Below are 13,083 nucleotides of genomic sequence, written 5' to 3'. Positions count from 1 at the left end.
CCACGGGAGAAGCAGTGGGGGGCTGAACACCACGGGTGCTTTATTTCTCTGTGTTACAAAGGCAGAAGGCAATTCCTGAAGCAGCAGCAGCATCAATGCATCCAGACCTCCTTACCAAATCCCCCCCTTCCAGCATAACCCCAGGGCAAGGGGAGCCCTGGGATGGAGCTGCAGGGATGCTCACAGCCGAGATACCCTCAGCATGGCCCCATCCGGAGGAAGGTCCTCCAACCACTCCACCAGGATTTTGTTCAGGGCCGCAGGCCTGGGAGGATGCAGAGAGTAGGGTTGGAGTTGGCATAGAGTGGGGGCCCAGCCCTGGGTCCCCCTCCCCAGCCCTCACCTCTCCATCTGTGTCCAATGGCCACACGCCTCCAGGTGCCCCCGGCGCAGCTGTGGGATCTTTGGGGGGAAGCAGGAGGGGGCTGGGCCAGGAGCAGACCCCCTCCTGCCTCTGCTGAGGAAGGAAATGCCACCCCTTCCCCACTTGGCCCCTCCTGATGCCCTTCTTATCCTACCCTTATCCCCCCATCCCCTCCTTATCCCCCCTTATTCTTCCCATATTCCCCTTATCCCCTCCTTATTTCCCCCTTTTCCTTCCCTTACCTGTTTCTTATTTCTCCCTTTATTTCCCTATTTTCTCCTCATCCCCCTCTGTTCTTCCCATATTCCCCTCATCCTCCCTTATTCCCGTCCTTATCCTTCCCCTTATTACTATTCCCTCCTGATTTACATTCTAATTTCCCTCTTATCCCTTCCTTATTCCTGTTTTAGTCCTCCCCATTCCTCCCTTATTACTCTCCCTTTATTCTTCCCTTATTCCCGCTTTATTCTTCCCTTATTCCCCCCTTACTCCTTCCTTATTCCTCCCTTATCCTCCCCTTATTCCTCCCTTATTCCTTATTTATTCTTCCCTTATTCTCCTCCATTCCTCATTACCCCCTTCTTATTCCTCCCTTATTCCCCATTTATTTCTCCTCTTCTTTACCCACCTTTTATCCTTCCTCTTACCCCCTCCACAACGCCCTGCAACCCTCCGTAACTCCCCACATCCCACACCCCAACCCATATCCCAGCATAATTCCCACCCCCAGAGCTCCATTCCCATTGGAGCTCCCACAGAAGCATCTCCACCCCAATGGCTTTGGGATGGGGCCGTGCGTACCCACTCCTCCATGCCCTTGCTCATGCTGGGGAGCAACACCACATCCTTCCCCGCTGTCACCATCAGTGCTGGCATGAGGATCTGCAGGGGACACATAGGTTGACACTTATCTGAGTTGTGGTGGCCCCATACATTGCTTCTATGAAGTGCCCACCTTCCTGTCCTTGGCTGAGAGTGCCCAGTGCCAGTTGGGTCTAATGTTCCGGTACCAATTCAGTGGACCCCTGAGGAAAGGGAATGGGGAATTGGGGCTCAGTTCCATCAATTCCATTGCCCAGCCCACGACATGGCTCTACAGGGGCACAGCACTGCTCCTACCTGAAGCCAGACCTCTGGAAGCGCTCGATGTAGTACTGCAGCTCAGCACCGTGCAGGATGAGGCTCTCAGGAATGTCCTCTGGGAAGCCGACCAGCAGCCCCCCTAGAGCACAAAGCAGGGCAATGGGAGCATGGCCATGCCCCAGCTCAGTCCCACTGCAGAGCTGTGCCCCCAAGAAGCCCCATACCTCGCTCCTGGACACCAAGCAGGCCGGGCACTGAGTGCAGGCGGTCCTGAATAGATGGCACAGTGCTGGGGTGTCATCCATGGCCAACGTGGGGCTGTGAGCCCCTCCTTGCCATGAGTCAGCACCAAGCATTGCTGCACCCCAAAGGATGCAAAAACCATACTTTTCCCTCAATGTTCCCCTTCCCTCAGTGCATCCCCTTCCTCAATGCAACCCCTTCCTCAATGCAACCCCTTCCTCAATGCATCCCCTTCCTCAATGCATCCCCTTCCTCAATGCACCCCTTCCCCAATGCACCCCTTCCCCAATGCACCCCCTTCCTCAAAGCACAGCTTTGCAGTGTCTCATCACTCTACAAGGCTGTGAGCCCCACACTGCTCACAGAGATGCGTTCACTCTGGTCCCTACTGATGGCAGCTCAATGCAGGCTGTGCTGCAGGCAGAAAGGGCAGCAGACGCAGGTGGAGCATGCCTGAAGAGCACCGTAGGCAGTATAAAGCCATCCCCAAATTCTTCTGCTCCCCCCACCCAGCTCTGTCCTTTTCCCTCCCAGCTCCTCTCCTACCTCTGGGCGGGTGGAACGGATAAGGGCTTTCAGGGTACGACCAATGTCTTTCTCCAGCTCAGCCTCTGCGACGCCCTGCAGTGTAAGATGGGGCAGTGGGGTGATATTGGGTGCCCCATGGCATTGGGATGGCAGTGGGAGTCCAGCCATGGGGTAGGCAAAGAGCGTGCACATTAGGGACCCCAACATGGGCAGGTCCCCCATTTCTGACCTACCGGCTCCTGGAAGTAGAACTGGTAATCAAACATAGGGAAGCTTTTCATCTTCTCCACGATGTCCACCGTGGGGTCTGCTGGTCGGTATGGGGTGTTCAGTGAGGCCACGGCCCTAGGACAATGCGGGGAGCATAGTCACCAGAGGGAGCAAAGCCAGGCACCCCCCGCAGGATGAAAGGCAATGGGGCGCTCCCTGCAGGGATGGCCGCTGACCCCAAAAGGGCAGTGAGGTATGAACCCACCTCACTCTCTCGGGGTAGAAGAGGGCCATGTTCCAGACCACTGCACCACCCCAGTCGTGGCCGATGAACACGGCTTGTGGGATACCCTGCAGGACAGGGACAGGGAGGGGGACTGTGAGTGCGTCCCCATGGAGAATATTCCACTGAGTTCAACACCAAAAAGAGCATCCTGTTGAGCATATCCCCAAGGAGGGCATCCCATTGAGTGCATTCCCAAGATAACATTCCATTGAGCTCATCCCCATGGCGAGGATCCCAGTGAGCGCGTTCCCTGGAGAGCATCCCATTGAGCTCATCCCATGGCCAGTATCCCAGTGACTACATCCCAAAGGAGAGCATTCTGCTGAACACAAACCCAAGGTGAGCATCCCACCGAGTATATTCCTAACGAGAGCACTCTAGTGAGTGCAACCACAAGGTAAGCACCCCATTGAGCCCAATGACCCCCCCCCCACTCAAAGCAGAGACTGGCACCCTAAGCACTGAGCATGGACAGCTTTGCCTTCCCCAAAAAGCATTAAAAAAGGATCAGAAAACAGCAGTTTTCTCTTTCTTTTGGGGGGCCTTTTGCTACCAGTGGGATGGGGATGGAGGAGAGGGTAGAGCGTGGGGTCCTGCAGGGGGGACTTAGGGAGATCAGCCCCCAGGTGATAGTGGGATATAGGGTTGGGAGGAGCTGGCAGCACCCTGCAGGGCAGCCAGATCCTACACCCACTGCTCTGCTCCCCACATTTCCTTTCTCCTCACTGACCCCTGTGGGCTCCTACAAACAAATCCAATTAAAACACCAGCTCGCAACAACGAAGCAGACGGTCTGTAATTAGCTGATGTTTAGAAATATAATTAAAACTCCCTTCCAGCAGCAAGAGCTCCCTGAGGATGGCAAGGGGGGGAAGCTGAGGCTGGCGAGGCTCTGTGCTGCGGTTTAACCCTTTCCCAAAAGGGGGGTGGGAGCCGAAATCCTATAAAGAGGGGATGGGGGCTGCCAGGTTGAGTACTCCAGGATCTGCTGTGATTCCAAAGGGTTTGCCATGGGATGATGCCCCCGTGGAAGTGGGTACCATATCCCCATACTCAGCCAAAGACTGGAGGTGGTAACACAGAACAGGAGCTGACAGACCCTATAAGGATATCCCTATAGATCTTGGGAGGAATGAGCATCCCTGTCCTGAAGTTCACATCCACAGCACACAGGGAGAGAACTAGCTGCAGAGACATGAAGGCAGGTGGTGGGGGGCTCTTACCAGTTTGTCCAGGAAAACGGTCAGGTCCTGCAGAATGGAGAAGATTGGGTCAGAGGGTCCCACATCCCAGTGTCAAGCAAAGGCTGAGGTCCCCCCCATGGGTCTCACCCATATGCAGGAGCCAAACCCAGAGCTCCAGCTCCAGCCCTCCCATCTCCATTTGGCACCACAGCTCCTCACCTTACAGATCTGCTCCTGAGAATACTCTTCTATCTCTGCACAAAAGACAGAATTCCCATCATTGCAGCATTCCCATTTATCTAAAGGGATCACAACAGGCCCTCTGCCTCCCCAGGGTGAAGGGGTCCTGTGCCAAACACCACCCAGCTGGGAACAAGCAACAGCAGACACGATGCTCTGAGCCCTTTATCCAGTGCAAAGGGATGGGAAAAACCTTGGGATGCTCACGGCTACATTCTGGTCCTATGGGGAAGGATGAGTACTGCTCACCCAGCGGTGCTGTGGACTCGCCGTAGCCCTTCATCTCCAAAGCAATGACACGGAAGCCAGCATCAGCCAGGGCAGGAATCTGAGAAAGCAAGCAGTAAAAAACATGGAAACCTCCAAAAGGAAAGCAGAAAACCACAGAAACCTCCAAAAACCCATTTGTAGGCACACGGCAGGGCACAATGCCTGGTGTGTCACCACGCCAACACGGCCATCCCATTTCCCCGTCCCCTTACCTGGTAGCGCCAGGAGAGCCAGGACTCGGGGAAGCCGTGGCACAGGCAGATAGCAGGGCCTTGCCCCATCTCCACGAAGTGCAGCTGCACACCGGGCTGTGGGGACAGAGAACCCTCAGCACCCAGCACCATCAGAGCCCCCTGGGTGCTTCTGAGCCACATGCATGGCATTTAGCCATAGGGTGGATGGGGAGCACCGTGCAGCACAGCCCCTCCAGCACAGCCTGATGCCAGGTGACAAATCCTTGCCTATGTCCCAGTGCCCTCAGTAGCACATTTGTCCCCACCACAACTTGCTGTCCCTCTTACCCGGATAGGCACATATCCATGGCTCATGGTGGCTGGACCACAGGCAGTCGGCAATGGTTCTTCTTGCTGGAGAAGCTACGGGGCAAGGAGAGCTCCCAAGCTGAAGTACAGCATCTGCTAGTGCTGAGCTTCCAGTGTCACCCAGCAGTGCCATGCAGGCACTGTAGCAGTGGATGCAAGGTCACAGCATGATGCTCCATGGGTTGCTCATGGATAGAGAAGCTGTGCCTGCTTCCTCTTCCCATCAGCATTCGACACCCAAAGCTGTGCCCCCACCCTAATACTGCTGATCCTATATCAGAGAATAGCGATCCAACCTCTTCCCAGACCCCATAGAGCAGAACCCAATAGGCTCTGATGAACCAGTGGGGGTCAAGGTGTCTCCATGGCATCACTACATACCTGCACGCCTGACAGCTCCTGCAGCTCCTTCAGGACGGTGTCGGTGTCCCTGACGAGTATGGTGGCCATTCCCATCTCTCGGGCTGGCTTCAAGTTCTCCCCAATGTCATCCAGAAAGATCACCTGGAGCAGATCCCAGACAAAAGCATCCAGAGATCCCAAGGGTGCTTAGGGCTAGAGGCACCCCTGGGTCCCCCTCTTCCCCACCCACAGTAGGGTGCCTAGCAACATGGACAGGGGCTTTGGAGCTCCCCAAGGAGGAGACCCTACAGCCTCTCTGGGCACCATCACCATCAGCATCTTGGAAGCTGTAGGGGACGATGGTGACCCCGTACCTCCTGTGGCTGTGCCTGCAGCAGCTCCAGGGTGTAGGTGTAGATGCGGGGGTCTGGCTTGTGCAGCCCCACACGGCATGATTCAATGAGCAGGTCAAAGTGCCGCTGCAGCACGGTCAGCAGAGAGGAGATGAAGAGCCGCCCCTCACTGTCATCCACCCACTTGTTAGTGAAGACACAGGTCTTAAACCCTGGGGAAAGGCAGAGATGAGGGAAAGCTTCGTGACTGCGACACAGGCTGCCCAGAGAGGCTAGGGGTCTCCTTCTCCAAAGATATTTTAAAGCCGTTTGGATGCAATCATGGGTATTGTATTGTAGAGTCACTAAGGTTGGAAAAGACCTCCAAGATCATCAAGTCCAACCATCAACCCATCACCACCATGCCCACTCAGAATCATAGAGTCACAAAGGTTAAAAAAGAGCAGTATGGTCCTCAAGTGCAACCATCAACCCATCCCCAACATACCCACTAAACTGTGTCCCTAAGTAGAATCATAGAATTGTTAAGGTTGAAAAAGACCATCAAGATCATCAAGTCCATCTAGCAATCCACTACCACCATGCCTACTTCTAGAATCATAGAATCATCAAGCTTGGAGAAGAGCTGTAAGAACATCATGGATCCATTCCCACCATGCCCACTAAGCCATGTCCCTAAATAGAATCATAGATTCACTGAGGTTGAAGAAAACCTCCAAGATCATCAAGGCTCTGCTTGGTAACAAACCAAGCACACTCCAACACCCCCCAGGAGCACCACAACCACCCAAAGGTGCAGCCTTTCCTGTCCCCAAGGATTGAAAGGTGATGGCCTCAAATTTGCACCGGGGGAGGTTCAGGTTGGATATGAGGAAACATTTCTTCTCATAAAGAGCAGTGATGCAGTGGCACAGCTGCCCAGGGAGGTGGTGGGGTCACCATCCACGGAGGTGTTCCAGAACCGTAGGGATGTGGCACTGAGGTGCAGTGGGCCTGGTGAGGTGGGTTAGGGTTGGACTTGGGGATCTGAGAGGTCTTTTCCATCCTGAATGAGCAGGGATACCCCACAGCTCCCCAGCACCCACCATTCCTCCGGAGCATGCTGGCAGCCCGCAGCAGTGGGGCATTGAGGGTGCCCTTGGCTGCCATCTCCTCAAACACGTGGGCGATGGAAAAGGTGGTTGGTAACGTGATGCCCGCAGTGGAGGCCTGCTGCCTGCAACCTTTGTCCACCTCCAAGAAGAGCTGGAAAACACCCACAGATCCCATCAGAGACAGTCCTTGTGGCGAGGCAGTACCCGCAGCCTTGCACCTCACTTTCAACAGCTCCATCCCACAAAACCAAAGGGTTCGACTCAAGACCCCCGGCCCTTCCATTCCATATAGGGGCAGCCGATGGACCCCTCGCCGTCCTCACCGCTCACCTGGGACAGGGTGATCTGGCCCCGCATCACCTTGTTGTGGGGGCTGTCAGAACCACCTGCAAACAGGACATCCCGCAAGAAATTCCTACAAAAGGAACAAAGGGGGGTGCTGCAGTCAGGGGGCACTCCAAGACCTGGGGGTGAAAACCAAAACTAAGGGTAAACCCCAAAGCTTGGGGGTGGTACCCCTATGCCTGGGGGTACCCCAAAACCAAGGGGAAGACACTGCAAAACCAAATAATGGGATACCCCACAAATCAAATGGAGGGGGGGTATACCCCAAAGCCTAGAGGGGGGAATCCCAAATCTTGAAGGGCCACCTCAAAACCAAAGGGGGTTCCTCAAAACCAAGGGGTCGGTACTCCAATACCAAGGAGGGGCATCCCAAAGCCTGGGGATGCTCCCCAAAACCAAAGGTTCGGTACCTCAATACCACGGGGGCAACCCAAAACCAAAGGAGGAACCTCAAAGACTGGGGGGAGTACCCCAAGTCCCCAAAGAGGCGACTCCCTGAACCAAAAGAGGGCATCCCAAAACCAAGAAGGGGCATCCCAAAGTCAAGAAGGGGCATCCCAAAGCCTGGGGGGCACCCCACTACCAAGGGGAGTATCACAAAGCCAAGGGGAGAGCACCCCAAAACCTGGAAGGGGGCACCCCAGGACTGAACAGTGGGCACCCCAAGACCGGGGGGGGGGTGGCAGAGATGCATCAGATGGAGGTGGCTCTGAGAACCAACCCCCTCCATCCCCATCATAGGGGCGCAGGGCGGCCGCCCATCCATTCCAGCTGGCAGCTCAATTACTTCGCATCTCGGGTACGACGCGGGGCCGATCGGCCAAGGAGAAGAGAAAACAGCCGAGAGCGAGGAATTGTGCAAAGCTGCAGCTCAGGAAAATAATTGCCCCTATCAGGAGCTCACGAAGGGCCTTCGGAGGCAGCAATAAAATAAAATCACAGCGCTGGCTCCGGGACAGAACTCCTTCGGGTCGATTTCCCCATGCCAGCGAGATCGGCGTCACCGATTTTTTTTCGTAATGAGGTGAAGGATGAAATGTTTCATCGGCTGATAATGGAGGAATTTATTGCTCCATCTGCTCCGCTGCATTTGTATTGCTTAACTCGTTGCTTCAGCTCTGCAAATCGCACCGAAATGCATCGCTGTGCTGAAATCCCATTGCCCTCCCTCCCCCCCCCAACCCCGGACACGTCAGGTGGTGCAAACAGCCCCGACCTGTTCTGGTCACCCTCAGGAGCTGATGGCGTTGTGAAGTACCCAAAATCAAATAGGGCAAAGGGTTCCCAAAGGTCTCTGGGATCAGAATGGGGTGAAACACCCCAGTTCGGGCAGTCTGAAGGCTGGCACGGAGCACTTCAGGGGTTGCAATGACTTATGTCGGGTCTCAGGCAGCGCAGCCCCGTTGGAGGCATAAGGGAAGGGCTGATGGCTTCCCCCCTCCAAGTTGGGGTGTTTGGGGCTCTTCATGAACAAAACTATATTTATTTCCCCTCCAGCACCCATCAGGCGCTCTTCTCCACCTCTATAGAAAGTCCTCTATAGAAATCTCCAATTTTGGGGGGGTTAACCCCCATCCTGCACTCCACCCCCTCGCCCGGCCGTCCCGTCGGGTTTATCGCTGAGTCCCCCACACTCCGCGCGGGCGGCGACCGCACACACAAATCGCCGCTTTATCTCCACGTGTCTCTGGATGAGAGGCGCTCCGCTATCAAGCGGGCGGGCGACTCTTAGGATTCCGAGCCGGAACCCACAGAGCGGTGCCGAGCCGTACCTGGGCAAGGCGTAGCTCCGCTCGCAGGAGCTCAGAAAGTGCTGCAGGCCGGGCCCGAAGAGCACTCCGCCCAAATCGAACAACGCAAAGCGCCGCGCCATGACTGCCGCCACCGCCCGGTCTCGAACCCGTAACCTCCACTCAGCCGCCTAAAGGCCGCGCCCTCCGCCCCGCCTCCTTCCCATAACCACGCCCCTTGACGTCTTAGGTCACGCCCCCTGCCCCGCGACCACGCCCCCTCTCAGCAGCGCCGCGCAGGTCCTAGCGCCGCCGGTCCGCTCCCTCCGGCACTCAGCACAGGGACTCTCACCCACAGGTGTCCTTCCGAGGGACATCCCGACAGGGGAACGCTCCTCGGCCCCATCACTGCTCTCCTGGGGCTGTGGAACCCCTGGTACCCTATGGTTTTGGTGTAGAGGTCTCCCAGGTCCTCACGAGTGCCCAAATGTGTTGGGTTTTGCCCTACGTTACATTTTGTGGGGCATCAACAAGGAGGTCCTGCAGCCATCTCGGCTCCTGCTGCACCCCTCGGGTTTACACACGTATGCACCCATACATACGTGCATACACACCTGCACATACACGCATACACACCTGCGCACCTGCATGCATGTGCACACACACACAAACATGCACATCTGCATGCACAAGCTTGCAGACACATTCACACAAGCATGCACAGAAACGTGCAAGCTGAGCACCCATATGCCCCACCAGGCACACGCGTGCACTCTGAGCACATCCACACGCTTAGCACATGTGTGCACACATATGCACACTGTCTGGCCGTGTTGCTCACAGCTGTACCCCTCCCAGCTTTGTAATACACACGGATCCCTGTCCGGGGGGCTGCACGACCCCATACATCCCACCCCAGACCTCAAAGCATGGCCCGTTCAGTGCTGAGCACAGTGTGCGTGTGCACATGCGTGTGCACATGTGCGTGGGCTGGCCCAGCCTCCAGAGCACAGATTCCATTGCAGGACCATCGCCTCGCCTTGCAGTGAGTGGGATGGGGGCTATGGAGGGTGGGAGGGGAGCAGTGCCACTCTGGTGCCTCAGTTTCCCCACTTGCAAAATGAACAGTGGGGTTGAAATGCTGGAAAAAGGGGGGGTTGCAGAGTGGGTCGGGAAGGGGGGCTTATTGCAGTGTTGCAAACAAAGTGCATGGGGGTCAGGGGCTATTCACTGTTTGGGGGTGGGAATTTCTTTGGGCTGGGGGGAAGAGTTGCTCTGGGTGGGATCTGAGCCCCCGTGAGCTGTGCTTTTCCCAGCTATGGGCATCCAGTTGCTTTGCTCAGTGTCCCCCACCCACCCGTGCCCCACCCGGATAAAAGCTCCTTACCCAGCTTCTGACACAGCCCGGACCCCTGACAGGCAGAGAGTTCCCCAAAGCAAAAATCCGAAAGCATTTTGGGGAGGAAGGAGAAGAAAAGAAGAGTTTTGCTAGCTTTGGCCAGGATGGAGCCCGGCTCTCTGTGCCAGCAGACGCTGTGCTGAGACCCAGCCAGCTCATGGCAGGGCCGGGTGCCACGGCGCTGCGGTCTCCGAATGGCATCTCCGGTCCTTCCCCAACGCTTCAGGGCGCTTTGCTCTGGTCCCCGCCCCTCCAGCCCTGCTGCCAGCGGTTTCCAGTGGTTTCCAGCGTTGGTTTTGGAAGAGCCGAGCTGTCTGCTGCTCCCCACCGCGGCCCCTCTCTCCTCCATGGAGGAGAGTTGGAGGGGCAGGATCAGCTCCAGCCCCCTTGTGCCTCAGTTTTCCCCCCTTTGCATTTTGGCACATAGCATCCCCCAGATCCTAAGTCCCAGCAGCCAAAAAGTTTGCCAGCCCTTATAGGAGAAGAAGTGTCCCTGAGGGATTTTGCTGATGCAAACTGAAATCTGAGGGTCCCTGGTGGGATGCAGAAGGGACCCCAAGAGCATCCCAGCCCCACTGCGGGGTGCTGACGCCCACCTTTCCCCATAGGACACCATGGTCCCGTGGGCCTGCTGCCTGCTGGTGGGGCTGTGTGCCCTGCTCCCTCATGCCATCCCCCAGCAGGACCCCCTTGGGGACGCTGAGCGCTGTGGCATCACTTTTCATGCCCCAAATCCTTGCGGTCCACCCCGCGTGCCATCCCCTCTTGCATCTCGTGAGGAGCTGGAGCACCTGCAGAGCCTCCTGCAGCAGAACAGGGCCACGCTGCAGGATGTGGAGGCGGCGGCGGTGCTGGAGGAACCCCAACCCCGGTACCAGGATGTGATCAATGAGGCGCTGCCTGCAATCCGTGGGGCCAACCAGGAATTTGGGGAGAGCCTGGACAACGTGCGCAGGGAGCTGGAGGCTCACATGGCCCAGAGCGATCACCCGCAGGTGGTGGAGAAGAGGGAGAAGTAAGTGAGCAGCACCCCAAATCCCAAAACAGTCATCTGTCCTTATGAGCATGGAGAAATGAATGGTTCCTGGGGAGTTCTGCTGAAATCTGGAGGTCTCTGGTATGGGGGAGGCAGGGGGGATGCTCCCTGGAGGTGATGGGGGTAGGAGGAAGCATCACCCCAAACTCCACAGGTGGGCGTCACAGGCAACCAGGCCAGAGTGCTGCTCTGCATGGCCCTAAGGATGCTCAGTGCTGTTGGTGAGCACATGGTTGGTTGGTGGGTCTCAGGTGGGCTATGGAGGCCCCATCACCCCACACCATTGATACAGAACCGTAGAATCACTTTGGTGGTTCAAAAGACCTCCAAGGTCATCAAGTTCAACCACTGATCCATCCCCACCATGTCTCATGCCGCTGATATCCGGATATGTATCCCTTGCCTGAACCCTCAGGGGTTGTTGCCTCAATCATCTCATGCCATGCATGTGTCCCTGCCTTGAACCCATAACATTTGGAGCTCCCCCATCCCCTGCCATTGACATAGACTCGTAGAATCACTTAGGTTGCAAAAGATCTCTAAGATCACCAAGTCCAACCCCAACCCATCCCCACCATGCCCTCTGACCGTGTCCCATGCCACTGATATCCACCCACTGGGTCTGGAGGCTCAGCCACCACATTCTTTCCAAACAGAATGAGAGAATCACGAAGGTTGGAAAATCATCAAGGTTGGAAAAGACCTCCAAGATCAAGCCCAACCCATCACCACCATGCCCCTAAACCACACCCCGTGTCATTGACATCCAGACACGTATCCCTTGCCCAAACCCATAGGATTTGGAGGCTCAGCCACCTCACGCCATTGACACCCACCCATGTCCCTGCCCTGAACCCACAGGCTGCGCAAGGACATCCGTCTGGTGGCCCACGTGCTGAATCTCACTTCCCACCTTGCCCACGTCCTCGACGCCTCCTCCCAGCGCCTCCAGGATGAGCTGAGCCTCCGCCTGCAGCGCTCGGCCACCCGTGCTGCTGCTGCCCAGCCATAGGACACGGGCTGAGCTCTGCCTCTGCTCCCACCACAGCCTCGCTTGCTGGTAGGATGCTGCTTTGCACTCATGCTGTATTGCTTTCAAGGAATCCTTTTGCAGACAGCACTTGCAAAGCAAGCTGGGTGCTGGGTGGGGTTGAGGGCTGCAGCCTGCTGTGCAAGTCCTCATCCACATGATGCCCATCACCCCGAGTATTTAATATGTTTGTCTTGTAGGAGCTCTGCCTGTGTATGGCAGAGCCCCGTGGCACTGCGTGTGCCCCCTGCTGCAGGCTCCTTCCTTCTCCTTTGCTTCTCCCTGAACATGCGATGCCCATGCAACCATTTGCAGCCAGCCAAAATCAGTCAAAATCTGAGAAACATGGAACATCTCGAGCTGGAAGGGAGCCCCGAGGATTACTGTGTGCAACCCCAAAAATCCAAATGCGATGCCTGTCTTCAACCATGCTGTTCCTTTCTACAAATGATCGCCGTCTCCTCTGGGGCATGGATGGTGATGGGGTTGGGGATGGGGATTGGATGGGGATGAGCATGGGGATGGGATGGGCATAGAGATGGGGATGGGATGGGGAAGGGGATGGGGTTAGGGATGGGGATGGGGGTTAGGGATGGGGATGGGGATAAGATAGGGTGGGGATGAGGATGGATGGGGATGGGGGTGGGGATGAGGATAGGATGGGGTGGAGATGAGGATAGGATGGAGTGGAGATGAGGATGGGGATGGGGGGATGGGCATGGAGATGGAGATGGCGATGGAGATGGGGATGGCAATGGAGATGGGGATGGCAATGGAGATGGGGATGAGGTTGGGGATGGGGAT

The 13,083-nt window shown here is 56.4% G+C and overlaps 2 protein-coding genes across 4 annotated transcripts; one reads left to right on the top strand and one right to left on the bottom strand.

Moving 5' to 3' along the window:
* Positions 1-15: 15 nt before the first annotated feature.
* EPHX2 (epoxide hydrolase 2) lies at positions 16-9,019 on the bottom strand. Its single transcript, XM_010708042.3, has 19 exons — positions 8,857-9,019; positions 7,070-7,154; positions 6,731-6,890; positions 5,667-5,857; positions 5,332-5,454; positions 4,930-5,004; positions 4,621-4,716; positions 4,388-4,466; positions 4,118-4,152; positions 3,938-3,964; positions 2,694-2,779; positions 2,452-2,563; positions 2,237-2,311; positions 1,672-1,717; positions 1,484-1,586; positions 1,320-1,389; positions 1,166-1,246; positions 344-402; positions 16-265 (listed from the first exon to the last, which is right to left on the bottom strand). Exons 1-19 carry the CDS (start codon positions 8,955-8,957, stop codon positions 181-183), a joined length of 1,689 nt encoding a protein of 562 aa, XP_010706344.1. The 5' UTR covers positions 8,958-9,019; the 3' UTR covers positions 16-180.
* A 769-nt stretch (positions 9,020-9,788) lies between these two features.
* On the top strand, positions 9,789-12,705 carry LOC116216363. 3 transcript variants are annotated; one of them, XM_031552645.1, is made up of 4 exons: positions 9,789-9,859; positions 10,822-11,228; positions 12,111-12,309; positions 12,595-12,705. In XM_031552645.1, exons 1-3 carry the CDS (start codon positions 9,794-9,796, stop codon positions 12,259-12,261), a joined length of 624 nt encoding a protein of 207 aa, XP_031408505.1. In that variant the 5' UTR covers positions 9,789-9,793; the 3' UTR covers positions 12,262-12,309; positions 12,595-12,705. The 3 variants fall into 3 exon arrangements, with proteins under 3 accessions (XP_031408505.1, XP_031408504.1, XP_031408503.1); XM_031552644.1 differs by having other exon boundaries at positions 12,480-12,705; XM_031552643.1 differs by having other exon boundaries at positions 12,111-12,705.
* The last annotated feature ends 378 nt before the right edge of the window (positions 12,706-13,083 follow it).

This window comes from Meleagris gallopavo, chromosome 2 (genome assembly GCF_000146605.3).
Source record: "Meleagris gallopavo isolate NT-WF06-2002-E0010 breed Aviagen turkey brand Nicholas breeding stock chromosome 2, Turkey_5.1, whole genome shotgun sequence".
Classification (NCBI taxonomy): domain Eukaryota; kingdom Metazoa; phylum Chordata; class Aves; order Galliformes; family Phasianidae; genus Meleagris; species Meleagris gallopavo.
The sequence above is the reverse complement of the archived record's forward strand: the minus strand, read 5'-3'. Positions and strand labels throughout refer to the sequence as shown.

What these genes read in the sequence shown, in the direction of transcription:
- EPHX2 (XM_010708042.3), bottom strand. Translation starts at nt 8,957, where the DNA reads ATGGCGCGGCGCTTTGCGTTGTTCGATTTGGGCGGAGTGCTCTTCGGG. An exon ending in CGGAGCTACGCCTTGCCCAG is followed by an intron (nt 7,155 to 8,856) that starts GTACGGCTCGGC and finishes TTCCTTTTGTAG; the next exon opens with GAATTTCTTGCGGGATGTCC. An exon ending in GGCTCTCCTGGCGCTACCAG is followed by an intron (nt 4,467 to 4,620) that starts GTAAGGGGACGG and finishes TTGCTTTCTCAG; the next exon opens with ATTCCTGCCCTGGCTGATGC.
- LOC116216363 (XM_031552645.1), top strand. Translation starts at nt 9,794, where the DNA reads ATGTGCGTGGGCTGGCCCAGCCTCCAGAGCACAGATTCCATTGCAGGA. An exon ending in GACCATCGCCTCGCCTTGCA is followed by an intron (nt 9,860 to 10,821) that starts GTGAGTGGGATG and finishes CTTTCCCCATAG; the next exon opens with GACACCATGGTCCCGTGGGC. An exon ending in GTGGTGGAGAAGAGGGAGAA is followed by an intron (nt 11,229 to 12,110) that starts GTAAGTGAGCAG and finishes CTGAACCCACAG; the next exon opens with GCTGCGCAAGGACATCCGTC.